Source organism: Balaenoptera borealis (assembly GCF_965194805.1).
Source record: "Balaenoptera borealis genome assembly, chromosome: 12".
NCBI classification, from domain to species: Eukaryota; Metazoa; Chordata; class Mammalia; order Artiodactyla; family Balaenopteridae; genus Balaenoptera; species Balaenoptera borealis.
In genome coordinates this window covers 77,971,176-77,996,847 of record NC_138869.1, presented here as the reverse complement: position 1 = coordinate 77,996,847, position 25,672 = coordinate 77,971,176, and the positions used below count along the sequence as shown (strand labels likewise).

The 25,672-nt window shown below is 56.1% G+C and overlaps 2 protein-coding genes and 1 long non-coding RNA gene across 11 annotated transcripts; 1 reads left to right on the top strand and 2 right to left on the bottom strand.

Moving 5' to 3' along the window:
* Positions 1 to 4,171: 4,171 nt before the first annotated feature.
* Positions 4,172 to 17,000, bottom strand: SLC29A1 (solute carrier family 29 member 1 (Augustine blood group)). 7 transcript variants are annotated; one of them, XM_082345791.1, is made up of 13 exons: positions 16,883 to 17,000; positions 10,631 to 10,713; positions 8,627 to 8,708; positions 8,311 to 8,513; positions 8,067 to 8,206; positions 7,649 to 7,783; positions 7,459 to 7,556; positions 7,233 to 7,311; positions 6,694 to 6,818; positions 6,120 to 6,228; positions 5,786 to 5,871; positions 5,155 to 5,354; positions 4,172 to 4,827 (listed from the first exon to the last, which is right to left on the bottom strand). In XM_082345791.1, exons 1-13 carry the CDS (start codon positions 16,904 to 16,906, stop codon positions 4,716 to 4,718), a joined length of 1,476 nt encoding a protein of 491 aa, XP_082201917.1. In that variant the 5' UTR covers positions 16,907 to 17,000; the 3' UTR covers positions 4,172 to 4,715. The 7 variants fall into 7 exon arrangements, with proteins under 7 accessions (XP_082201917.1, XP_082201918.1, XP_082201922.1 ...); XM_082345792.1 differs by having other exon boundaries at positions 6,694 to 6,791; XM_082345796.1 differs by lacking the exon at positions 16,883 to 17,000 and adding an exon at positions 16,717 to 16,747.
* Positions 17,001 to 17,115: 115 nt separating this feature from the next.
* LOC309607339 lies at positions 17,116 to 24,559 on the top strand. 2 transcript variants are annotated; one of them, XR_014232378.1, is made up of 3 exons: positions 17,116 to 17,189; positions 20,519 to 20,864; positions 21,233 to 24,559. It is a non-coding gene; the product is annotated as an uncharacterized lncRNA (long non-coding RNA). The 2 variants fall into 2 exon arrangements; XR_014232379.1 differs by lacking the exon at positions 17,116 to 17,189 and adding an exon at positions 18,952 to 19,022 and having other exon boundaries at positions 21,233 to 21,320.
* Positions 17,210 to 19,498, bottom strand: MYMX (myomixer, myoblast fusion factor). Of its 2 annotated transcripts, none has more exons than XM_082345801.1 (2): positions 19,144 to 19,437; positions 17,210 to 19,006 (listed from the first exon to the last, which is right to left on the bottom strand). In XM_082345801.1, exon 2 carries the CDS (start codon positions 18,945 to 18,947, stop codon positions 18,693 to 18,695), a length of 255 nt encoding a protein of 84 aa, XP_082201927.1. In that variant the 5' UTR covers positions 18,948 to 19,006; positions 19,144 to 19,437; the 3' UTR covers positions 17,210 to 18,692. The 2 variants fall into 2 exon arrangements, with proteins under 2 accessions (XP_082201927.1, XP_082201926.1); XM_082345800.1 differs by lacking the exon at positions 19,144 to 19,437 and adding an exon at positions 19,448 to 19,498 and having other exon boundaries at positions 18,045 to 19,006.
* Positions 24,560 to 25,672: the final 1,113 nt, after the last annotated feature.

The window sequence follows — 25,672 nt, the reverse complement described above, 5'->3', positions numbered from 1 at the left end:
GCGGGTGACACCACGAACAACCCTGACCTACTTAACTGTTCTGCCTGCCACCTGTCCTGCCCGAGGCACAAGTCACTGCTCAATGTGCAGGTCTCAACTGGCTGGATTTCTAGGTCATCCACTGGGCCCAGTGCCTGCCTGGCCCACCTGTACCAGATAAAGGACCGGTAGGGCTGTGGTACTGCTGGTGGGTGGTGAGGAACTCACAAACAGGAGGGACTGAGGTTACACATCAGGAAGGACCTTGCTGGTTTCAGCTGGGAAGGATGTCATGCGAGTTCAGGATCCTAGGAGGCTTAGTATCCCTGGGATGTGAAAAGAGAAGATGCCTTTCTGGAATGTTTTGGAGGCTGCGAGGAAGGTGCACCAAGCCTGCATTACATGCCACCCTATCTCATGAGGCCGTGTACCTTTCCATGCTCTTCACTGCCTGGGAAGTCGTGTCTGTGTGTGTGTGTGTGTGTGTGTGTGTGTGTGTGTGTGTGTGAGAGAGAGAGAGAGAGAGAGAGAGGGAGGGAGAGGGAGAGAGATGAGGACTGAGAGACACAGAGACAGAGAAACAGAGACTTAAACTTACCTGGTGCTTTGCAGTTTACAAAATATTTTTCCATCGTTTAAACTTTTCAGCCTCGGTTTTCTGGCGTAAAACAGGCATGGCAATAGTCAGCACTCCATAGGATTATTATATCATCGGAGTCAATATATGTACGAGGAGCGGCAGGTGAACGTTATTCATTAACTCAGTGGAGTTTCACAACCGGGAGAGGTAGGCAAGGCAAGTAGTATTACCCCTGCTTTACAGTTGAGCGGCTCCGAGGTGGAAAGTGCCTGGCTCAAGGTCACCCGGACTTAAGGGGCAGTAGAGTCTGGACCCCCATCTGCCAGGGGTCAGATGAGAGGGGCTGCGTGGATAGAGGCCGCGCTCCCGCCAGGGGGCGCGCGCGTCACGGGTGACGTCACTTCCCCCTCTAGCGGCGGGCGGGGCTGAGCAGAGTCCGGGTTCCCCTCGTTCGCGCCCCGGCCCTGCGGTTCTCGGCTGTCTCGCCCGAAGGCAGTGGCCGTTCGCACTTGGCTGGGGTGAAGGAAATGAGGCCTGGTTCTCGAAGCTTCGGGGGCTGAAGATGCGGGGGAGGGGGCCGAACGGCATGCAGGGGGAGCAGCGAGCCCACCAGGCTGAGGTCATGCTAATGACTCTTGGCACCACGTGTCTCTAGGGTCCTCACCTCCTGCACCCAGGGCTCTGCCGCAGACCCCCTTAATTTCCTTAGCAAGCCGTACATGTTACCCCGTTTAAAGAACAAGGGATCTGGGCCACAGAGGATAGGTGGCTTGTGCACGGTGACACAACTGGTACTTGGCAGGCCCAAAACGGAACCCTAGGCTCTGAATCTGAACCATCACCCAACCCGTAGGAAGGCATGGGAGGGGGTAGCTGTCAGGAGCAGAAGCCCCTGCTTTGTGGGGTCTTCCTGACTCATTTAGCACTTGCCCTGCTGTCCGGAGCCAGAACGCCAGGGGCTGACTGGCAGGGAGCACCAGGACCGCCGAGGCTGTGAGGGGCTCTAGTGAGCACATGCTCTCCCAGAGGGGGACCCGTGCAGGAAGCCAGGTCGGGCGGAGATGAGCTGGAGGAGCCAAGCTGCGACAAAGGCCCCTGATGCGCTGGGGGACGGAGCGGGGGAACGCCGGCTCTGCCCATCTCCACACTCACTGCCGACCTGCCCCAAGAACCAGCCTAGCCCCTCTCCCTCAGACTGCCACTCTTCCAGTGTGTCAGGACTTGGGTTTCAGGCGGGGCCTGCTGGCCACAGCCGGGCTATCTCTTTAAGGTGACTCTGCACTTCTCTGCTCACATCCATTTTGAATCCCTATTAGAGTTTAACATCCTGAGGATAATTTTCCCAATAATTGGAGGTTTCCTGTCAAGCACCTGCCCCCATCATACTGCCCCCCCCCCCATACTCTTTCCATGTTCACCCCAAAGAATACAAACACAGGTATGTTGCAATTCATCCGTTATACCCGACATTTCACTTCTATATTTAAGGACTGCTAATTTTACTGGGGCTCTTAGCTTTTCAAAAATTTGAAGCCGCAACAATTCACCACATAAGATTAAACAAGAGGGCAAGTTCTGTGTTGCAGTGGCAGCCACCCCAGGGAATACAGCAGCCTAATACACAGACCACCGCTTGGGGCAGAAATGTCGCAGGGAAGGAAAGTGACGACCAGCACAAGCTCAGCCCTTGCCCACCTTACAGGAAGCAAAGTGCTAGGAGGAAAGGTGGTGAGGCCCCAGAGCGGCCTGCCTCCCACAGGCGGTGTTGTCTGCAGAGCGCCCACCTGTGACCGGGGGCTATCACTGCAGTTGGGTCGGCAGGAGCTACCTTTCCTAACCCCCAAGAGCTCCCCATTCTCAGGCGAGGACACTGAGGACATGAGTGAAACTCATATTTTTTGGCATTTGCATTAGAAAAAGTTTTGGAAAAAAGAGTCTAGTCATTTTCTTCATCAATTCCAGTTCAGAAAGATGTGACTGGAATCTAAATGTTTGTGCTTCAAGTCATTGCTGGAGCTCTGAGAAACCTACTTAACACCCATCTCTATCTCATGGGAACAGGCATTGAAATGAGTGCTACCACACAGCTGGAGTCTGGCCTGTGAAGACGGCGAGGCTGGACAAGCAGATGCAAGGAAGCAAACATTTTGGAGTACCTCTGGCAGCTCAAAGAGTGAAAACAGAGAATGTAGACCCAAACCTGAAAAACATGACAGTCTGTAACTGGAGTAAGAGCATAGTCACAGTTAGAAAAGTTCTGAGGTGCACAGGGAGAAGGAATTGCAGAAAACTGGCTGTTGCTGGTGGTGGTAATCAGGAAATGTTTGGCGTGCCCAGGGAGAGACCGGCCTGTGACTAAATGTGTTTTCAGATTATTCTGCGGCTGTTGTGTGGGATGGGCTGCAGGAGACCTGGCAGGAGTCCTGAAAGGCCAGGCAGGAGGCAAGAAGGGACCCAGGGAAGAAGCACAGGGTCACTGAGGGGCTGTGGTGCTGAGGAAGGAACCCAGTAGGACTCTCGGAAGTTGAGATGGAGTGAGAGGGAGCCAGAGCAAGGGTGCAGTTTTCTCTTGGCCTCGTGGCCAAAGGGCACCGCAGGGACGAGAGAACACTCAGGGCACCCTTTGCTTTTGAAACTGATAGGAAAGGAACACCTTGTTTCCCACCAACCTCAGATTCTGTACCCTGGTTTGGCGTGTACCCTGGGGTATTTCTGTGGACTCCAGTTCCCCCTGTGATGATATATTTAACTCCCCCTGTTAGGACTTCAGAGCTCATCAAAAGCCCTTAAAAATGTGCTAACAGCCCTTAATGAAGCCTGAAGCCTTCAATTAAATTAAACTGTCAGAGATAAAGCCCTGACAGCAGTGCCAAGGGCGTGGGGGGTGGGGGCAGTGGCAGCTCAGAGGCCAGGGCTCTGGTTTCACTTCCTATCTGGAAGAGTCCTTTTTGAGAAGGGGGACCCAGCAGTATGGCCCCCTCCACCGACGCCTCTCATGGTCCCGAGCCACCGCACGCCTCCCTTGGCCAAAGTTTGGGAAGAGAAAGGGGGCCCAGCTTCATTGAGGACACACAGGCCCCTTGTTCGCCAAGAAGTCTGCCTTGACTTCGGTGTCAGGGCCGAGCGCCAGGCAGGGCAGAACCCTTGGGCTGCAGCCTCTTCCTGCTGGGAGGGTGGGAGTGCAGCCAGGAGCGTGGGGGGACAGGGTGGTGGAGCTGGTGATTTTGAGAGAACTCAGTCCCCGGGCTGCAGGGTGAGGACAGAGTGGAGGGGATGACAGTGAAGACAAAAGATGGGGCACTGTCTCCACCCCCAGGCCTATGAAAGAAGGGATGAAACGGCAAAGGAAAATGGCCTTTCTCCGTCTCGGCCAACAGTCTGGGTGTCCTGGCTCCAGGCCTGTCCCTCCTCTGTGGCCCCAGCAGGAGGTACTGTAGTCACTCTGAGACTAAGAGGACCAACACCCACCCCCACCCCCCGTCTTGGACCCCAGCCCAGTGCTGGCCAAGGCCCATCTGGGTCATACTCATCCCCCCAGACTCAGGCTGCCATCCCTCCAGCCTCTCCAGGGCATGAAGCCATGGCTGGAGCACACAGGGAGCCATGGAGGGGGGGGAAAAAAAAAAAAAAAAAAGTTTATTTAATCAGAGAGCCTTTGAAGGCACCTGGTTTGAGTATAAAAAAAAGGCAGTAAAATGGCAACTGTACAGGGTTCATGATGGGCAAGAACATGGAGAGGTAGGGGGAAGAGGCACATGGGGAGAAGGGGGCAGAAATATCAGATAAGACTTCAGAACAAGCAGTCCTGGCCCCTAGCCACCCCTGGTACAGGCAAACAGGTAGACACATGACACACACTCTCTGAGACTAGGAGCCTCTGCTGCTCTGCCAGGCAGGGATCAATCATAGCCAGGTGGGGGGACATGAGCAGACACAGAGGCCGTGTCCCCTCCCTCAGCTGACCCTCAGGCCCACAATGTCCCCACCATCCATCCTCAGAGGCTCTCTCCTCCAGGTCTGGATGCTGGGCCCAGCACAGGCTGTAAGACAGCAGAAGTCAGCTAGAAGAGAAAACCTCCAGAGGACCCCAGCCCATCTCTGAAGGAGAAGGCAGGCAGGAGCAGGCGGCCGGTGCCATCCTTCCGTCCATCCTCGGTCACACGATTGCCCGGAACAGGAAGGAGAAGATAGCCCCCAGCGCCAGGCCCAGAGACAGAAAGAAGGCCATGATGGCTCCAGCTGTCTCTGCCTCGGCTGGCTTCACTTTCCTAAAGGAGGGAGGGCAAGCCTACCTTAGGATGGCCCGTACCCCAGCTCTACCCAGAGCATCTAATTCTGCTTACCCACCTGTCATACTTCCCCTCTTGGGGGGATGTGTACTGGGGCTGTCTCTACCTTTCCCTGGGAGCCCCTCCCTCACCCTACCCCTCTCCCACCCACCACTGCCTGGGACCCTAGGGCCAGCGGGCTCCTCTCTCAGCCTGGGAACCCTGAGCTCCAGGATCAGGAATCTTCTTTTGCCCTCTCTCCCTCTATTAGAGTGTCCCCCACTGGAGCACTAGCCCCCTCCTGAGACCACCACACTCCCCACTCACTTGGGCCCAAAGCACATGCAGAGACTGGCGAGATAGCCGTTGGAGAAGGCGAAGGCAGCCATGAAGAAGATGAACCAGGCATCGTGCTCAAAGACCACAGCCAGGTTGTGGCGGGGATGGACGTTACACAGCAGCAGCAGGGGCACGAAGGCCAGCCGGGCCAGCACCAGGATCGGCAGCCAGCGGCTGTCCTTCCCAGGCTGCGGGGACCAGGCAGTGTCTCAGTCAGGCTGCGCCAGCCCCCAGGGCACACCCAGGCCCCCAGGGCTCCAACCAAGGCCCCCAGAGCTCCATTTGGAGTCCCTCAGGATCTGAATTGAAATCTCAAAGCCTAGTTACCCTTCAGAGGTACTGATTGGGAGGGGGCATGATAGTCTTCTGGAGTGCTGGCCATGTTCTATATCTTGACCTGGGCGGTGCTTATCAGGGGGGTGTGTATGTTTACTTGTGTGTGTATATACAGTCATTAAGCTGTACACCTACAACTTGTACGCCTTACTATACATAGATTGTGTCTTGGTTTTTAAAAAAGCATGGTCGCCTTTCCACCATACTTTCTTGGTTCCCTCTCTGGGTCTCAGGCTGGACTCCCCCCTCTCACAGGGTCTTGGTGCCCCCTTCCTTCACTTACCCACATGGTGAAGGCTGTGAGGCTCCGGCCCAGCCAGTCAAAGATATTGAAAGTCAAGAAACAGGACACAGGAATGAAGTAGTCTCCTGGAAGAGAAAGAGTAGATTAGGGAACGGTTAGCAGGTCCAAGAGAGGCAGAATCTACAACCCTGACCCTCACTGGGACTCGGTTCTCCCAGCTATAAAATGGAGAAGATGCTTCCAGCCCAGGGAAGGGCAAATGGACCAGGAGAGTCTGGCTGGGGAGACAGCAGTCCAGGCTCCCCTCCCCTGGAGTCCTAGCCCTGCTGGAGCCTCTGTCCTTCCCCATCCTGGGAACCCATGGGGTCCTCACTCCAGGCGCTGGTGCCCGCAATGCTGGACTTGACCTCAGCAGCCACGGCAGGAAACATCCCAATGGTGATGGTGAAGACGAAGCAGACGGAGAGAGCCGGGACTAAGATCTGGAGGAAAGGGACTCAGGTCTGTGTCTTCATGGCGGTTGTGCATCATTAAAGAACCAAGATTCCCCAACACACACACACACACACACACACACACACACACACGAGAATCCAGGAAAGTGGCCAGTCTCCAGTCAGAAAGGGAAGGGATGGGGTCTTCCCCGGTGGTCCAGTGGGTAAGACTCCGCGCTCCCAATGCAGGGGGCCCGGGTTCCATCCCTGGTCGGGGAACTAGATCCCGCATGCATGATGCAACTAAGAAGCCTGCATGCTGCAACAAAGATCCCATGTGCCGCAACTAAGACCCGGAGCAGCCAAAATAAATAAGTAAATAATAATAAAAAAAAAAAAAAAGAAAGGAAGAGGATGGGCAGTGCCGGGAAGGGGGAGGGTGGGGTGGGGAAAGGAACAAAAGGAGAGAAAGAGGGTGAGGGGTAGAAGGCAGGATGCCCAAGCCCCACATACATTTCTGAGGATGGCGCAGACAGAGTGGCTTTCGTTGGCGGGCTGAGAGTTGGGGGCTGAAACTCCAGCCTCCTCTTGGCCTGCTTTTGACTCCTCTCCTGGGGGGTGACAGGTTGTGGAAGGATCTTCAAGTTGTGGGGAGGACAGAGCAACAGATGACACAATCCCCAAAAGGGCTGGGGTCAACTGGGGGTGGACATTCCCTTAACCAGTGCACAGCCGCGCCCTGACACTTAGCCCAGACGGCCTCCGAACTCCCACTGTGCAAGTCCCCTGACCTCTTCCAGGAGCCTCAGGTCAGTTTACGCCCTGTCCAAGAATCTGAAATTGCTTCCCACTGTCCTCAGGCATTCAAGGCCACCCAGGATCTCCCCCCAGCTTCTCTATCCCAGCCCCTATTTACTATTGTTACCCCTCACCCCATCCCTGGTCCCTCTCGCCTCTGGCATCACTGCAGCATGCTCATTCTTGCCCTCAGCTCATGCTGCCTCCCCGCTGGGCAGACTGTCTCCACCCCAGCTTCCTCAGGCTCTTCAGACCTTTGCTAATGAGGTCCAGCTTGGTCTCCTGCTCCCCAGGCCCTTCGAGCTTGAGTTGCTGGTAATAGCGGTAGAATTCCTATCAAGTGAGGGAGACCAGGAAGGTGGATTCAGAAGCAGAATCTCCAGAATTTCCACCTCCCCCAGGTTTCATACTCAGAATATCCTTGATCTGGAGTCCTGGACCCACCCCAGACCCCAAACCCGGTGTTCTCCAAGAGCTCACCAGCCTCGGCAGGCCCAGATAACAGGCGATCGTCAAAATGATAACCCCACAGGCTGTGATAAAATAGCCGAAGGCACTTTCCGACAGCTCCGAGCCACCTGGGGTGGAGGGTGTCAGCGATCAGAGACAGGCCCCGTCCCCTTCTCCCCACAACAACCAGGGCGACAGGCGGACAGATGGCAAGACTTACTGGCGATGGCGCAGATCATGGCCACAGAGGCAAAGAAGCCTGCCAGGCCCTGACCACTCATGATGGGGGCTGTGTAGCTGGCGGGCAGGAGGCCGGCCAGGCCAAACAGGCTGCCCTGCAGGATGGCACCGAACGCTGGGAAACAGGGTGGGCATCAGCAGGGGAGGGAAGAGCAGGGTGGGTGGCCGGGGCCCCTGTAATTCCTGCTTTACTCCCAGTAAGTCTTGACGCTGAGCGGCCCTTTTCTCCCCACTCCCAGGGCCCCCTCTCCCACACCTGGTCCATGCCCGCTCAGGCTTCTGAATCCTGACCACCCAGAGGGAGGAAGAGATTTCTCTCTGGCCAACTGTGGGTGTGAAAGAAAGGGGCAGGTATGTGGGAAGATCTCTGCCCCAGGTCCCCACCCAGCCCCGCTTACAGTTAATGAACATGATCTTGATCATGGTGATGACAAAGAAGGGCGGAGCATCCAGGGGCACCTTCACCAGGATGGCAGTGATCAGGAACACCAACAGGATGGCCACCAGGCTGCCCAGGATCCGCACAGACTGGGGGATCCTGCCAGAGAGGCCACGACGGCAGAGACGGGTGGTAAAGCCAGGGGCTCAGCCCTGGGAGGGCAGGAGGCAGTGAGGGGTCAGGGTGGAGGCCCGGGCACTCACCTCTGATGCAGGAAGGAGTTGAGGCAGGTGAACAGCAGTAGGGGCAGCATGGCACATAAGGTCATGACGTTGTTGAAGATGGCGCTGAGATAGTTCCGCTCTGGCGAGGGTGCTGAGGGGCTGGCCGAGGCCTGGATGTCCTTGCTCGGTTCAGCAGGGACCAAGGACGCATTTTGGGACATGTCCAGGCGGTTTGTGAAATACTGTGAGGGTTGCACAGAGGAGTGTTAGAACCTCTCTCCCTGTGCCCACAGCACAGATCCAGGCCCTACGTGCCCAGTGGACATGCCCCCGGGAGCCCATCCCCACATCTCACCGCAGTGGCTGTCATGAAAAAATTCCAGGGCAGCAGCGTCCCCAGACCCAGCATGAAGAAGATAAGCCAGACGGCTTTGTACCTGGGATGGGACAGGAAAGTGAGGCCAGGTGACTCACCATCCCACCCTCCTTTCCAAATCAAACCTGGGGCAGCCCCCTCCCCTTCTATCTCTCCAGCTGACCCAGGGCACAGGGCATGTGTTCTCCTATTTGTGTATGTGGAGGGAGAGGTGGCCTGGAATGGGGGAGAGGGCACAGATGAGTCCCGAGGGGAAAGGGGACCAGGGACATAGGACCGAAGGGCATGGCCAAAAGGACCATTCTCAGCCCCAAAGACTCAGGGGATGCTGCAGGCTTGGGAACCAGTGTGACCCACACATCCGGAGGTGGTTTTGGAAATCTTGCTAAAGGCTGGGGGTGGAAGGGTGAGTGAGAAAGCAAACACAAGTCTTCCATCCCCGCCAGGCAGGCTGGAAGTGATTACACTGTCAGGGCAGGGCTGTGTGGCTCTCCAAAGAGGATTCTGAGGTCAGGAAACTCCCAGACCATTCTGGATCTAGGAGGGCAGGCAGGCAGGGAGGCTTGGGACATCTGGGAAGTGAGGGAGTTGTTTTTTCCTGGCCTAGACAGAACCAGCTTTGTAGGTTGCACCACATAGGGGAGGCCAGGAGGGACCAGGCCACTGGACATCATCTGGGCCCCAGAGTGTAAATAAGCGCCACCCAGCCTGGGCCAGGTCACTGCCCCAAGCCCTACACCTCAGGGCCTGTCTGGGATGGGACAGCTTCCCCCAGGCAGCCCTGGGCCCTCCCACTGTGGTCTCCAGATGTGTCTGCCATACTTTCCCCAGAGCCCACACCTGCTTTCTTCACAGAGCTGGCAGGGACAAGCCCAAGGCAATGAGGAGACGGGTCTAGCCAGAGCGCAGGGCCTGGCCGCACCGGGTGGAGGCCTGGGTAAGCACCCCAAGTCGGCAGGTCTGAGCCCTGACAAGTGCAGCGCCCCCATCTCCCTCATGTATTCCCCACCTTGAGGAAGAGAGGTGAGGCCTTGATCGAGAGGCCCAAAGGAAGGGAGAATTCCCAGCCGAGGTCCCACAGGACAGAGGGTCAGAGTGGGGCTGGGTGAGTGCCACAAGGCCAATGGAGAAGGGGAAGGGGTTCAGAGAGCTGCCACCAGATGGGGGTGCCAGGATAGGGTGGCATGCAGCCTGGGAACCAAAGACACAGCGGAGGGAACCAACTAAACAGCTTGGGGCCTGTACTTACTATGTCCTTAAATTACCCAAGTAAACCTCACATCTATTTTATAGGTGGGAGATGGTCTCAGAGAGATAAAGCTAAGTGCCCAAGGTCCCACAGCTAGAAGTGGCCTAGTTCCATGGCCTTTGGCACAGGGGGACAGGATGGGCAGGGGAGCGGTGATGGGATTGGGGGGCCTGGGTGGAAGGCTGTTTTGGACCCCAGGCATGGCTTCATCAACTTTCTTGGGGCCTAGACTCCTGGGAGAACTTGAATCCAGCTACAACCTCTTCCCCCAAAACACACATGCGTGATCATGGATGCAGGTCTAACTGGAGGGAACTCCTAGGCTCCGGAGGTGGGGAAGTGAAAGGGAGGTCAGAGTGAAGATCAAGGTGAGCCAGAGTCATCTGAGGCAGAGGCCAGCCCTGCCAGCCGGCCAGCTCGGATACGAGGTGTGCTGCCAGATGTCTCCCCACGGTGGTGGCAGGAGCTGGAAGCTGCTGAAGAGCAACACTGGAAACTCTGACAGGCCAGGGAGGGGCTGCTGCCCACCACCCTGGGCCTCACCGGAGACACCCCCATCGGCACCCAGCCACAGCACGAAGGGCCCCCACCCCTGATGCAGACGTGACTCACAGCTACCACACAGCTGGAAGGCTCGTCAGCGGTGGCAACCCCAAATTCCAAAGGATACGGCACCCCGCCTCCTGGAGACCCATTTCCACTCCCCTGGATTCACAGCCCAGGTTCCCCAGTACCTGTCCTGAGGCTGGTGACTGGTTGTCATGGTGATGGCGTTCTTGGTTATGCCTGGCTGATAGCTTCCTCCCTCCGGTGCTTGCTGGGGGCAGAAGCAGTGTGAGGTCCTGTCTTGGCCCTGCTTCCCCACAGGCCTCTTCAGCCTCTTGGTGTGGGGGTGAGGAGGGCAGGACAGACAGAACGGGCAGGCTGAAGAGTCCAGAAGGCCCCACTCCCAGCCCTGCCTCTCAGGACTGCTCCCTCTGACCCTTTGGGCCTGGCCTGCCGGGCCCCCCTGCCTGCTCAGGCTCTACCTGGCTCCCGGCCTGGCCTGGCCACTGCCACTGCCACTGCTATTTTTATCCAGCAGTTGAAGCAGTTTGTAAGCAGGGAAAACAGGAGGGTGGAGAGCAGGAGGGAAAGAGGAGGAGGTATGGTTGAGAGGAAGAGAAAAACAGTTAAAGGCAGGGGAAACAGCGAGAGGGGTCAGGGACAGTGATGACAATGGAAGTGGGGACAGAAGAAGGGAAACAGAAAGGAGATAAGAGCGAGAGGGTAGCGGGAAGGGGAGGGAGGAGGGAGGACACAAAACAAACAGATCTGCAGGAGCAGCAGCCTCAGGGGTGATGACCGAGGCCAAACCAGCGAGGCCTCCCTCCCCAGCTCTCTCTGCAAGTCTGACCTCTCTGCACTCCCAGGGAGCCCCTGGGCTCATGGCTAGGGTGGGCTTTGGAGAGCCTGTCCCCTCCTGGGGGCACCACAGACTCCAGCCTCTCTGCTGGTGGCACCCTAACCATCCTTTCCAGCCACTGCCCAGAGGCTCCCTGGTTCCTGGCCAGTCTTCCAGGAACATACTTCAGGATGAGTGTGGGGACCCAGCCTCTCCCCTGACCCCCAGTCCTGGCCACAGGGTCATCCCATCCCCCCTGGATTCCTCTCTGACTCACTCCCAGGCCCCTGTCCTCTTCCCCTTTCTCAGAACAAAGTTGGAGGGAAGACTGGAGGGATGGGAGCAGAGGCTGCTTAGTCCCCAGGCACCCAGACCCCTCACTCAGTATCCCTTCCCTGCTCGGGCAGGGAGAGGCTCCCTGCCACAGCAGAGGAAACAGCTTTCCCTCGGATGCCACAGAAAGCCAGGCAGGCGTGTGCTGGCGTGTCCCCAACGTGTGGGCCTAGCTCTGGAGCCAGCTCTACCGTTTTGGGCGAGGACTGGCTTCCTTGCCCACCTGGACCAGCACTCACACTTGCCCAGACTAGCCAGCAGAAGGGTGGGGGCAGAGGGGGCTCGGGCAGTCCGCGGGAGGTGGTCCTAGCTCAGGCTCAGGCAGCAGGCCTTGTCCATGGGCTCCTCCTGAGTAAGGGTCCAGAATGAAGGCAGTGGCACAGGGCATATCAGGAGAGAACCCCCCAGGGCCTCACTGTGGCAGGGAGCAGCCCCATCCTGAGAAGCCTCCGCACAAGCACAACCAGGGAGATAAAACCCAGCCCTGTAGCTTGGGAGATAAGACAGCCAGCAGTCTCAGCAGGGAGCTGAGGGGGTGGGTCAACTCACAGGTGCAGCCAGTGCTCCAGGCCCCAGCCTGAGACCACAGCCCTGGAGACGCCAAGAAAGGACCTTGACGGGCCTTTCTACCCACCCCCCCACGATAATTCCTCTCAACCCCTCCCTGGGTAAACTCCAGCCTCTCCAAGGCCTTCCTCAGCCCCCCAGCCCACATCTGGGCCATAGGACAGGGAGGGGAGGAGCAGACCCACATAGCTCCAGATGGGGGCACTCTTCCTTTCCACAAATATTTAGCGAAGACCTCTGCATGCCAGCCAGGCACTGTTCTAGGCACTTGGGACAGTGGTGAATGACAGTTTATACATTTTCTAGAAGGATGGGGGCGAGAGGGCTCTACCCTGGGGTGTGGTGTAGCTTCAACGCAGGCGGGAGACTGGGGGCGGGGGGGCGGGGGGGGGGTGCGGACAATAGAGTATCTCCCCTTCCTCAGTAAAATCTCTCTTAGGCTCAGAGGAGTATTTCTTTCTGCCTTCCCCCCTGCCCCAGCTACAACCCTGCTCTCTGCTCTCAACTGCCCCCACCCCAGTCCTGGGCACAATTCAACTCCAGGGGCAGCCCACTCCCCCTGCCCACATCCTGACGTTCAGCCAACCGGCCCAGGTATTTTGTTTTTGTCTGCCTTTGCCCAGCAGCAATCAGGGATTTGATACCAGCTCAGAGCACCTGGTGTTCCTCAGCCATGCCTTGGCCTGCCGAGATGAGGCCTTGAAAGCAGCCACCAAACCTCCCCAACCCCAGGCCCCAAACACCTCTCATGCACCGCAGCTTCTAGAGACACCCCTGCGATAGCATCAAATTCACCACTTCCTTGGATCCCACATGGGGCCAGCCACTACCTGCAGATACCTTCTCCTGCCCTTGGTTGCCCTCGCAACCACCATAAGCTAGTACAAAACTGTCTCCACTACAACAGATGAGGACAGCTGAAGTTCAGAGAGGTTGAGTCATTTGCCAAAGGTAACAGAGCTAGTGAATGGGTGAGCTGGAATTCAAACTCAATGTGCAGCTTACTCTAGGCTCCTTCCGGGGTGGGGAGGGAGGTATAAAGGCTGCTTCCCAGCCAGCCTCCTATACTGGGAGATAGGGTAACTCTACTCCAACTAAGGGGTTAAAAATAAGGTAGGGGTCGAGGTCACCTCCAGCCTGAACTAAGTGTCAGTTGTAAGGCACTCCCCCACCCCATTACACACACATCCTGGCAAGGAGAGCTCACACAGGCAGGAGGACAAGGCAGGAAGGTCTGGAGGTGATCGAGAGGGATGGGCAAAGGGGCAGCCCCAAGAGGGGTGAGGGGCAGGCGTGGGACCAGCCCTCATCCACCACAGCTCTCCCCTGGGAAGAAAATCTGGGGTATGTCTTTGTTCTTTCTCTGAGTGAAGCAAGGGTCCTCTCTCCGGGAATAAATGAGGACGCGCCCAGGAAGGGAGGCCAGGTACACGAGTTCGGCCAATAGAAGGCGGGGGTTAAAGAGACAGCTCCTCCACCTCCATTCCGCGTGCCCTCTTCCCCATTCCCTGCACCCAGCGCAGTTAACGGTGCGGCCCCTCCCCAGTACCAACGACAAGAATTGATCGAGATTAACCTTAAACTCGCCCGCCCCTTGCAGAGGTCAGCTCGGCGACAGCCGGTTTCAGGCCCGGGAGCCAGGTCGTCCACGCCCGCTCGGGTCCGGGTCCCCGCAAGGTGCCCCTGCGCCCGGGCCTCCGCACGCCACGTGCTGCGCGGCTCCGCACGCTCAGCGCGGGGGCGGGGTGGGGCCCACCCGGGTGGGGCCCACCCGGGTGGGGCCCACCCCGCGTCCCCTCTCCCGGCCGCGCAGCTGCCAGGCCCGGCCTCCCTGCTCTCGTGGCAGGCGGCAAGCGGCGCCTTCCACCCCGGTGACCCCCGGCCCCCGGTTCCCCGGCTCCCAGTCCCCGGGTAGCACCTGCTGGGAAAGAGTCCTCCCGCGTGGAGGTTTGCGCGCTCTCCCTGCCACTTCCCGCGCCCGCCTGAGCACATTCAAACCCGCCCTCCGTTCGCCCCGCCCCGGCGCGCCCCGGCCCGCGGCCGCTCTCCGGCGTCCGCCGCGGCCCCGCCCCCGCCCCGCCCCCCGCACGCCGGCTGCCGGCTCAGAGGGACCTCCGACCCGAGACCCTCCGCCGCCTGGCCTACACCTTGCACTATTTCTGTAGATAGGACCTCTGGGGGCCCTGCCACGCCAAACCCTGCCCCATCATGGAGCACGTGGGGCTGGACGGTATAGCCGCACACTGGGTACCCCTGGTCTCCGCGCTGGGGTTACACAAACTCCTACACAGCTGTCTCGGGACTCTCGCAGCGACAAACCTGCTCAGACAGATCCGGACGGCCCCCTGTCGCCCATACACCATCTCAGACGTTCCGTTATGGCTCCCCAAGCCCCCTCCCACACCACTCTCTTTCACACTGCACCTTTTTCCTTTCCAGCGCCCCCTTCCCTTTTCAGTGCCACTTTCTTCAATTCAGACTATCCTTTCCTCTCCCCAGCCCCCATGCCGGGGATCCCTCCGACAGAATCAGTATGATGTGTGACCTGGGTTTTCCCACACAGATCCGCTCACCCACAACTTTGACTTAGAGAGGGATGTGTGTGGCGTGGTGGGGGGAGCCACAGCCCTGTAGCCCTCTCGTGATTCACCCTTTCTAAATCCAGAACATTGGAAAAGCTGAGGCACAGCTGGCAATGGGAAGGGAAAAAGCCCGGAATAGCCTTACAGCCTGAGTGAATCCTATGGTCCTGACACTCAGAAGTGGAAGCCTTGCTGAGCCCCACATCCTCCCTGGCTGAGGAGGAAGGGGGTGAGCATGCTGAGGGATGATCAGTCCTTCTTGTACCTCCAAGGGAGGGGGAAGGATTCCCTCCTTTTTCGTTGGTCAGTAAATTTGGGGGACAGGGGGATCACTGCCCCTACAGCAGCCCTCACTATAGGAGGACAATCCAAAGGCTAGAGAGATGCTGAGGACAGAAAATCCAATCCACCCCCCAGACCCTTGCCCCAGTTACCCAAGAGGCCTGTACCCTGGAGAAGCCACAGACACTAATTAACAATTAGCAGTACTAACATCGTAGGGATAAGGCAGAGTCACGCCTTCTCCCCAGAGAACACACTGGACTCTGAGGGGAAGGGTAGTTTTTCTACTTAGGATTGATCAGTGGACACACCCCAAGATACTCAGAAGGGCTGTTCCCAGCCTACTGGCTCAGGGCCGCACAGAGACATGACACACCAACATCTCCTGGTCTTAACCAAACAGAGGGCAGGAAGAGGGGTATGAGTGGTATTTTTCTAGGCACTGCCCCATGCCTTGAGGGCAGCTTCATGTCTGGGTCTCCCTCCCCCCATTCCTACCCTGTGTTTGTCCAGCCCCTCTCTTCCTCTCCTGGCCCTCTTCTCCCCTTTTGCTCGGCCCCTGTCTCTCTCCCCATCCTCATTTCCCGGCTCTAAGTCTGTGGAGGTGGCAGGCTTTAGTGGTCAAATGGATCCCCCAGGCTGGTGGCCATTGGCTGCAGTTGTGTGCAAAGGGGGCTGGAAGTGGAAAGAAACTGGAGGGAAGTGGTGAGGGTCACAGGCCAGACAGCGGAAGGCTGGTTTCCCTCCCCACCCCCGCTGAAGCTCAGCCTGCTCACTAGATGGCAACAGCCAGGGCTGTTATTGCTGGACAGAAGCCTGTCTGGCACTCTCCCTGCCTGGGCCCCCAGCCAGCACCCACACCCCTCCAGAGCCACCTCCCTACGCAGAGATGGTTGCTGAGTGCCAGGGCCCTCTGCTGGACAGCCTCGGAGCCCGATTCACAGTGGCCTGTGCCCTCCAGGCCCAGCCAGTCCTCGTCACCCTCTGCCCAATCTTTTGGCTCCCTCAGGTCCCAGGTACAGGGGTAGGGTGTGAAGGGCTGATCCAGCTGCACCCCACCCCCACCGGATCCCCCACCTATTTGAGCCTGTGGCTTGCCCTGATTCCCTCCTCCCCCTTCCAGGCCCCAAGCCTTCCTCATCACCTCACACAGCCAGTCCTATCCTTCCCCAGCCCTGCCTCCATCTGTGTTTGCTGGAAGTGGGTTTGCTTGGCTCCGCAGTTTGTCACCAACGCGTCTCATGACAGTTATGTTCTTAGTCCTGTTTGCGACTACCTCCGTGGCCCTGTGGCAGGCTGGGACTAGGGAGAGGCCAGAGAGGCAACTTGCCTGAGTCGCAATATTTAAGGGGGCGCCCAAATATTCCAGAATCCAGATAAATAATGTTTAAAGGCAATATTTTTTTAAAAATCAAAGTTAATGCAAAAAAAACCCCCAAAATCCATGATGAACAAAACATCAACTAAACTAAAGACAGAATCTGGCCCTCTTAGGGTCAGACACCTCAAGTCCCTCACCTTTCTTGTGGGTGTGTATGGGGATCAGGGTTCAAGAAGACTGGGGTTGGTTTTCCAGCTTCATTTCTCAGACCTCTGCCCCTATCCTCTGCTCTGGGAAGGTCTCCGACCTTGGAGACAACTGAATGTGGTTAGGGTAGGGCAGTCATCTCACCACGGCCTCCAAAGTCTGGGAAAAGGATCTCCTCCGCCAAAAACCGCAGATGCACACTCCGTTGATTTCCCCCGCCCCACGAGCCCCGCACGCTCCGCTCTCCGCCCCGCCCAACCCGCGCAGACCCCGCCCCCTCGCCGCGGTCCCGCCTCTGCTCCACGCGCACCTGCAGGGACTTCTTAGGGGACATCCGGAGTCGGGGAGCGCGGACGGAAATTCACAGGCCAGTCGGCCCCTGGTCGCCGTTTGGCCTCCTCACTTCGGGACTGGGGCCGTCGTCGTGGCCGGAAACCGCAGTCCGCGCCGGGTCTGACCGGTCTATGCCGCCGGGTGGCAAAGGGGCTGCAACGGGCGATCCCGGCGCCAGCCCCGCGCCCCGCGGCCGGCTCGGTCCCGCCGGCGCCGCTCGGGAGTGAGGAGCGCTCCGGAAGGCCGGCGGGAGGGGAGGCCCGGAGCGGGCGAAATAAATAAAGGTGCCCGTGACCCTGGAGGGGACCAGGGGTTCGAATCCCCTTCACCCCGCCCCTCCCCCGGGCCACCTTCCCGAGGGGGCCGAGCACGTGTACTGGCTTTTGAGGACTCCGGGAGGAAGCAGATGGTGCCGCGGTGTGGGGAGGCGGGGGTCTGGCGGAAAGGCCCGCAGGGCCGGCTTGGGGGCCCACAGCTCTGGTCTCGGTTCTTCCCCCAGGCCAACCTTCTGAGGGGTATGCTAACGGGGTGAGGGTCCTGAAAGGAGCCTGTACTCCTCACTTTCCCCCTTTGAACCGAGAGCCCAGGACTCGCTGTAGGAGGGTGGGAGAGAGGAGTATTGCATGGGAACCGTAAGCAAATTATCCGGAGGCTGGCATGCAAATGCCTCTGACAGCTCTTATTTGATTCCCGAGGGGCCTCCCACTGGGGAGGGGAAATAGGTGAATTCCTCAGATCACACCCCACCCACCCCCTACCCCTTAGACCCCATCCTGAGCAGAGGACCCCTCAGGGGTATGCATTTCTACACTGCTCCTCTGGGCGGCTGCCCACAGGGTCCCTCAGCAAACAAATCTCCCTCTTCCCACATCACTAGCTGCGAAGAGTGTCCACGCTTGCTGGAGGATGTTTACCTCCTTACCCTGAGCTGGCCAGGCAGATCCAAGACTGCTGGTTTACAGTGTAATATACTCAAATAAGGCAAAAGAATGTACAAACCGAGAGGGACAATGGAATAGGTAGCAAAAGGAAGCCTTGACTTGTTTCCCCACCCCTACCCTCTGGACAGGTTCAACTGTCATGCAGTGCAGGAGTGTGACAAAGACTGTCAAAGACATCCCAGGCATTCAAAGCAACAAATATTTATTGAGCACCTGCTGCATGCTGGGCTTTGGAGGCAGGACTGACTCCCTAGGGAACCAAGGTCTTACTACTTGGTAAATCACGAGTCAAAGACAGAGAGTCTGGATTAGCTAAATTGTCCATTGTCCCTCATTGGACCTCATGTCCCCATTTGCCTGTGGGTGGGGGTGGCAGAGGGAGGATAGTCAGTTCCTCTCCCCTCACAGGCCAGAGGTAATTAGAAAAGTTCTTGGAAAAAAAAATTAAAAAGATGGGACTTCCCTGGCAGTCCAGTGGTTAAGACTCTGCACTTCCAATGCAGGGGGCGCAGATTCGATCCCTGGTTGGGAAACTAAGATCCCACATGCTGTGCGGCCAAAAAAAAAAGAAAAAGAAAAAAAGAAAAGAAAAGTTCTTGGGAAGAATGCAGGGGCAGGGAGGGAGGGATAATGATGGGTTTTCTGCTAAATGCAGAGCATCCTTCCAATCGTCTCTGCTGGGAGTGGGGGAGTGGGGAGGCATGTCCTGGCCGGACCCCTCTCGTGCTCAGTCCCCCACCATGTCTTCTGCCCACTGGGCAGGCTGCAGTCAGTGATGGGGCCAGGACTGTCTTACTCCAAAAGAAAGCGTTTCAGCGGATACAGCTGCTACCAGGATTCATGGCCTCATTTTTGGGAGGCTAGCCTGTCCCTCCTCTCCAGGCGGGCCACTCTGGAGGCCTCCCCAGCATCCGGCGGGTGTCTCTGGCTGAGGACAAACAACAGACAGCCCAGCAAAGCCTCTCGCATATCCTGAGAGCCCAGGCGGTGGGCCAGCCGGCGCAGCAGGGGCAGGAAGTGCCGGCGGGCCAGGCGGGCAGCAGGCAGCAGCAGGCGGGCCAGCAGTGTCCGTAGCAGCAGCGGGAGCAGCAGAGTGGGCATGGCCAGTGACTTCCAAGGCGATCTAGTCTCTAGGCTTGCCTTTCCTGCTCCCTCCTCACCTGGCAAAGACATGAGGTGGGCAGGATTTAACCCCTGCTTCAGTTTATACCCTCCCGCCCCCAGATCTCAATTCAAGGGTCATTTTTGCTTTCCAGATGCCCTTTGGGAAGGGTGGCTGGGGCAGGAGGATACTCACCATAGCACAGATGGAGACAAACAGCCAAGGCAAGAGTAAATTCGGGGCTGGGACCTACAGCTCGCCATTCTCAGCCTCCAGGGGCTCTTACTGTCCCCTGAACCCTCCCTTCCTCTAGTCACCCCCTCCTCCTGTGCACTCTCAGTCACCTGGCGTTCCCTAACCCCTCTCCCTCAGTCCAACAGGAGTTCTTCCCCGGGCAATTCTAAGTTTTCTTTTCAGGGACCTTGATCCACCCAGACCTGACACTTCGTACCCTCCCAGTCCCCCACCGCCCACCAATGGGCAGCAGCCCAGTTCTCACCAGTAGGGACTGCCGTTTAGCATCAGTGTCCAGCTGAATTTGCCTGCAGGGGCTACAGCCTCACTGGACACTCCCCAGGGCGGCCCCACCCAGCTCAGCCCCACCCAGGACAGCTTGCCTGGGCTGGGGGAGCAAGGAAGAGACAGCTGTGTTCTGGCACCTGGTATGTGGAGGGGAGGGGGCAGCTGGGCTGGAAGAAGTGATGCAGGAATTCCTCCTGCTGGGTGCAGACCTCAGCGTCTGCACTGCACTTTCTAATGGTGTGATCTGAGGCACGTTGATTCTTCTGGGTTCCAGTCCCCTCGTCTGTCACCTCAGTAATTGGGAGGAGTAACTGGAATGGAACAATGTATGAGACCCACTGACCCAAACCTCAGAAGCAGTAAGGTTGCAACCCACACACCGGGCATGCTCAGAGTGGCCGAGATGGAGAATGGACCGGGGCAGGCATTGTGGGCCCTCTCCTGGGATAGAGGCGTGAGGTACAGTCCATATCATAGCTGGACACAGCTGGGCAGCACTCCCACTCAGGGATGGGAAGAGGGATACCCACGTCAGGACCCTCTTCACCCACGTTTTCCCCCAAAGATTAAATGGAGTTCCATGAGAGAGTGAGGTAGAGATGGTCCGGGTTTGTTTTATTTTGTTTTTAAATACCTCATTCTGACATGTACACACTGCTATATTTAAAATAGATAACCAGGGACTTCCCTGGCGGTCTAGTGGTTAAGACCCTGCGTTTCCAATACAGGGGGCACGGGTTCGATCCCTGGTCGGGGAACAAAGATCCCACATGCCACACAGTACATCAATCAATCAATCAATATTTTAAAATAAAACAAAATAAAATAGATAACCAGCAAGGACCTACTGTATAGCACAGGGAACTCTGCTCAATATTCTGTAATAACCTAAATGGGAAAAGAATTTGAAAAAGAATGGATACATGTATACGTATAACTGAATCACTTTGCTGTACACCTGAAACTAACACAACATTGTTTATCAACTATACTCCAATATAATATAAAAATTTTTAAAGTACCTCTTTTTTTTTTTTTGGCCACCCAGCATGTGGGATCCAAGTTCCCAGACCAGGGATCAAACCTGCACCCCCTGCATTGGAAGCGCAGAGTCTTAACCACCCCCTCATTCTTCTACTTCATAGAATGGGTATAATTTCTGCCTTGATGGACTCAGATGAGATAATGGCCGTGAAAGGGTTTTGTAAGAATAAGGACATGGGAATATGATCGTTTATCATCAATCCACCGCCATCCCCCATTAACATCATCACCATCTCCAAAACCATCAAAGACCTTGAAGAAAGAAAACTTCCAATTTTGTCGAAAAGGTCTGTCCCCCTTCTTCCTGGAGGAAGTTGGGCCGGGAGAGGAGCTAAAGTACAGATGTGTAGGTATGGTCTTCCTCTCCCTCCTGTCCCTTCCTGAGGAGCTGTGATGGTCAGTGTCATCCCTGGGCTGTGGGTGGAACGTGTATTGAGTATGTATGTGCGTCACGCCTGTGAGTTCATGATCTCACTCAATTCTTACCATCGGCTCTGCAGGGGAATGATTAGTATGACCTTTGTACAGATAAGGAAGCTGAGGTTTAGAGGGGTTAAGCGACTTACCCAGAATTACAGCAGATAAGTGGCCAAGTCTCCCCCTCAGACCTGCCCCTCCCTCAGGCTTTCCCCTTATCTGTAAGTGGCAACTGCGTCTTTCTAGTTACTTCTGGCCAAAATCCTAGAATTTATCCTTGACCTCTCTCTTCTTATCACAGTTCACTACCCACATTCGTAAATCCTGTTGGCTCTGCTTTCAAAATATTCGGAATCGGGCTTCCCAGAATCTGCCTGCTGATGCAAGGGACACGGGTTCCAGCCATGGTCTGGGAGGATCCCACATGCCGCAGAGCAACTGGACACGTGAGCCACAACTACTGAGCTGGAGCAACTGGGCCCGTGAGCCACAACTACTGAGCCTGCGTGTCTGGAACCTGTGCTCCTCAACAAGAGAGGCCGCGATAGTGAGAGGCCCGCGCACCCCAATGAAGAGTGGCCCCCACTCGCCGCAACTAGAGAAAGCCCTCGCACAGAAACGAAGACCCAACACAGCCAAAAATAAATAAATTAATTAAAAAAAAAAAAAACTCAGAATCTCCCCACTTCTCACCAGTGCTGCCCTGACTACCCTCGTCTGAGCATTTGTCATCTTTCACCTGAATTATTGTAGTAGCCTCCTAACTGGTTTTCCTGTTTCTCTTTTCCACACAGTGACCAGAATGACCTGTCTAAAACATGAGTCAGATCCTGTCCTTTTGGCTCCCTTTTCATTCAGAGTTAAAGCCAAAGGCTTTAATTGTGACCTGTAAGGCCCTGGGTGTCTGACCTCCCCCTGGCTTCCTGATTCAACTTCTAGCCCTTTTCTCTCTCACTCTGCCTGCCCCACTGGCCTCCTGCTGCTCTTAACTGTGCCAGACATGTTTCTGCCTCAGGGCCTTTGCGCGTACTATTGCTCCTGCCTACAAGGCTCTTTCTCCAGGTATCCACATGGCTCCACCTCTCACCGCCTTTAAGTCTTTGCCCAGATGTTACCCATCCATCCTATTTAACAGTACATTCCCTCCACCCCATCTCCTGCTGCCTTCTCTCCATCCCCTCCTCTGCTTTATTTATCTCCTCAGCAAATCCTTCTGACAGGCTATGTATCTTCCTTCCTTATCTTGCTGATTATCTGCCTCCCTCACTAGAATGTAAACTCCATGAGAGTAGGGACTTATGTCTACTTTGTCTGCTGCTGTGTCCCTAGTGCTCAGCATAAACATTTCTTGCTAGAATAAATAAATAAATAAAGGTTCTGTGATGGGATCCAAACCCAGGCCTGCTTGTCCTAGAGCCTGTGCTACTGAGCCCCAGAACTCCATGGATCCAAACACATTCCTAGGATGTGTGTGAGTCCTGCGGGCCACAGTCAGCTGGAGAGAGGCATTTGGAGGGGAGGAACTGACCACGCTGAGCCTAAGGGAGGGGAAGTCAGGTTCCCTCTGGGAACCTTCAAAGTATGTAATCTCGAGAGAACTGAGAGAACCGTGGAGGCCCGCCCAAGTGCTGACGCAGATCTGCAATGCTGTGACCTTGGGTAAATTGCACCCCATACCTCCCAGGTCAGTTTCCACTGCTGTGAGATCTTCCAGCTGTGAGATCCTTGGACCCTGGGTCTGGGGCCAGACTTCTGTCCCATCCCTGCTCCCTGAGACAGTAGGGGGCTCCAGGGGCCTGGGACAGTGAGGCAGGTAAAGGAAACAGGACGTCGTCTCTGGTAACAATAGGAAACCCCAGAGGGGGTTGGGAAGGGAGGTGGGGGAGGGGCAGCCGCTGTGTCCAGGGCCTGGATCTGGTTTTAGTTTATTCTCTACCCCTCGTCCCCCCCTGGGATTAACTCACTTCTTCATCTCCTTCCCACCATCACCTGGGATTAATCCCATCCCCCGGCCTGCCCCAAGGCAGAAAAGGATTTCCTCAGCCTTTCCTGGAAAGATAACCATCCCTTCTGGCAACAAAGCTACCAGAGAGCAGTTCCTTCTAGTTCCTGATTTAGTCTTGTGTAATGGATCTTTCACGCACGGTTCTGACCCCTGCCTCCAACACTCTGCTGGCCAGGGAGGAAATTCGTCAAACCTCCTGTTCCTCAAAGGCAATTAAAAAACAAAAAATGTGTTTGGGTGCCAACTTGTGAAGTTGAGGCCTGTGGGCTGAGCAGTAAGTGACCCCTGAGGTCCTCCTTCGTGGTCCTCTCCCCAGATCCTCAGGGCCACACAGAGGTGTCCTGGGGACCCCCCCTCTCCACACATAGACATCATTTAATTGGGCCATTCATGTCAACAACAAGTGTGTACCTGGTGACGAGGACACAGGACTCACACAGTAGCAGTCAGCAGCGTGACAGACAAACAGATGGGCAAACTGAGGATGAGGTGGTGAGAGCTGTTAATAGAGCTAATGGGTTCTCGTGAGACCTGTGAGCACTGGGCCTTCCACTTCTCCCACCCCTTTCTGCTGTCTCCATCCAGGGGTTCAAACCATTGTACCGCACAGCCACTCACTCTGCTTGGACCCAAACAGGGAGGTGAAGAGTGCTTCTGATGGTCACTCCAATCTGGATTCACATGCCAGCTCTGGGACCCTCTCCGGGCTACTCTGGATGCCGGAGCAGACTGCACGCTGTGCAACTGGGGCAGGAGTGACCCCCCTGGAGTTGCGCTGTGCAGCGGGCCTCCTGCCTAAAAGGCGAATCATCATAGAACCTGCCTCTGACAGGATCAAGAGATGGGAGATTACCAAGTCCAGAGCTTGGCTTCTAGAAGGTGCTCAATAAACAACAGTTTCCTTCCTGATTGGGAGTTTGGGATTAGCAGATGCAAACTATTATATATAGGATGGATAAACAACAAGGTCCTACTGTATAGCACAGGGAACTATATTCCATGTCCTGTGATAAACCATAATGGAAAAGAATATGAAAAAGAATATATATATATGTACTGTATAGCTGAATCGCTTTGCTGTACAGCAGAAATTAACACAATGTAAATCAACTATATTTCCATAATTTTTTTTTTTTTTTTTTTTGCCACACTAAGATGTGGGATCTTAGTTCCCCAACCAGGGATCCAACTCACACCCCCTGCATTGGAAGCGTGGGGTCTTAACCACTGGACCACCAGGGAAATCCCAACGATTTTTTTAAAATTTACAAAAAAAAGTTTCCTTCCTTCCATATTTTTGGGTTATCCCTCCCAGCACATCCTATGTCTGAGGCCAGCCCTACTGGCTGCTCCTTGAAGACCTGCTATGAGGCACCCTGACACTCATGAACAGCTACTGAGAGTGGGTGCTGGGGCTCAGTTAACGCCTGAAGAAGCAATGGAGGTCTGCGTTCTGGCTCTGCCATGTTCCAGTGCCCTGTCATCACGCCTGGGGGATCAGCACTGGCCTGCAGCCCTTCCCTGTTGTGGGAGGTTGAGGGCAGGGCTGACCCCCAAACAAGGATTCTGAGAAGAGGCCAGGGAGGCCTCACCCAGGGCAGGCAGTGCCGAGGACAGCAGGTGCCGAGGCCAGCCAGGTATGGAACGTGTCAGTGGGGAAGGGCAGAGTTCCAGCCCTGTCCCCTATCACAACACCTCTCTGCCTGGGACTGTAGACATTAATCTACCTGAGTGGGGCAATTTTAGGATTTGAGGCCTGAACGTGGCGACAACTAAGAGAAAACTGTGGGAACGGCAGGTCCTCTGAGGTTAGAGAGGGACGGTCCCTTTCCATGTCCACCATTCCCCTGCCCACCAGTTCCAGGCAATGACAGACCCATGAACAGGCAATTGGGCCGTAAGACACACACTAGACAGGCTCATAAGACACGAAGGAAAGGGGTCAGGGAGTTGGATGTTGCCTGAGAGAGTAACTAGAGCTGACAGGTGGGGCCCTTCCTTACCCACAAGAACAGTTGCTCTGGTCGGGGAGAGGGAGGCCCAGAGAGGGGCCCGTACAGAATGCAGCTCATTGTCCCCAGGGAAACAACTGTGCCTTGCCCCAGACTCAGCTGACGGGCCCCAAGGTGGGAGGTGGGAGCCGTGTCCACTCTGCAAGCCCTCACAGGACTAGTCAGCTGTTGGAGCAGGACAGCTGCCCCCTGGACAGTGGGAGGGGAGGGCGTGGACCAAGGGGCAGGGGTAGGGGGTAAGGACAGATGCGCCTGGCATAGCTGATGTGGGCACGGGGTAGGGGGAGAGCAGTAAACCCCCCAGGCCCCAGGAACAAATCTAACAAAGACTGAGCAAGGCCCTCATGGAGAAAACAAATACAAATTCTTACTTAGGGACCAAAAAAGAAGACCTCGTACATAGACGTGCCAAGGTAATGGTAGGGAAGGTATTGTGTTAGAAAGATGTTGGTTCTCCCCCAGATGAATCTAGAAATTCAACACGATTCCAACTAACCCAACAGTGTTGGGTTTTTCCTTTCTGGAATTGGGTAAGCTGATCATAAAATTTATATGGGAAGAAAAAGGGCCAAGAAGAGCCACGTGATCTGAAGAAGAAAAAGAAGAAGGGATACCATTTTGGTCTGAGAGGTACTACTCTGGCCAATCTGGTAATATGGGAATTAAAACTGTGGCAAAATGTAAGACTAGACACAGTGACTAAGGAACAGAATAGAGAGCATAG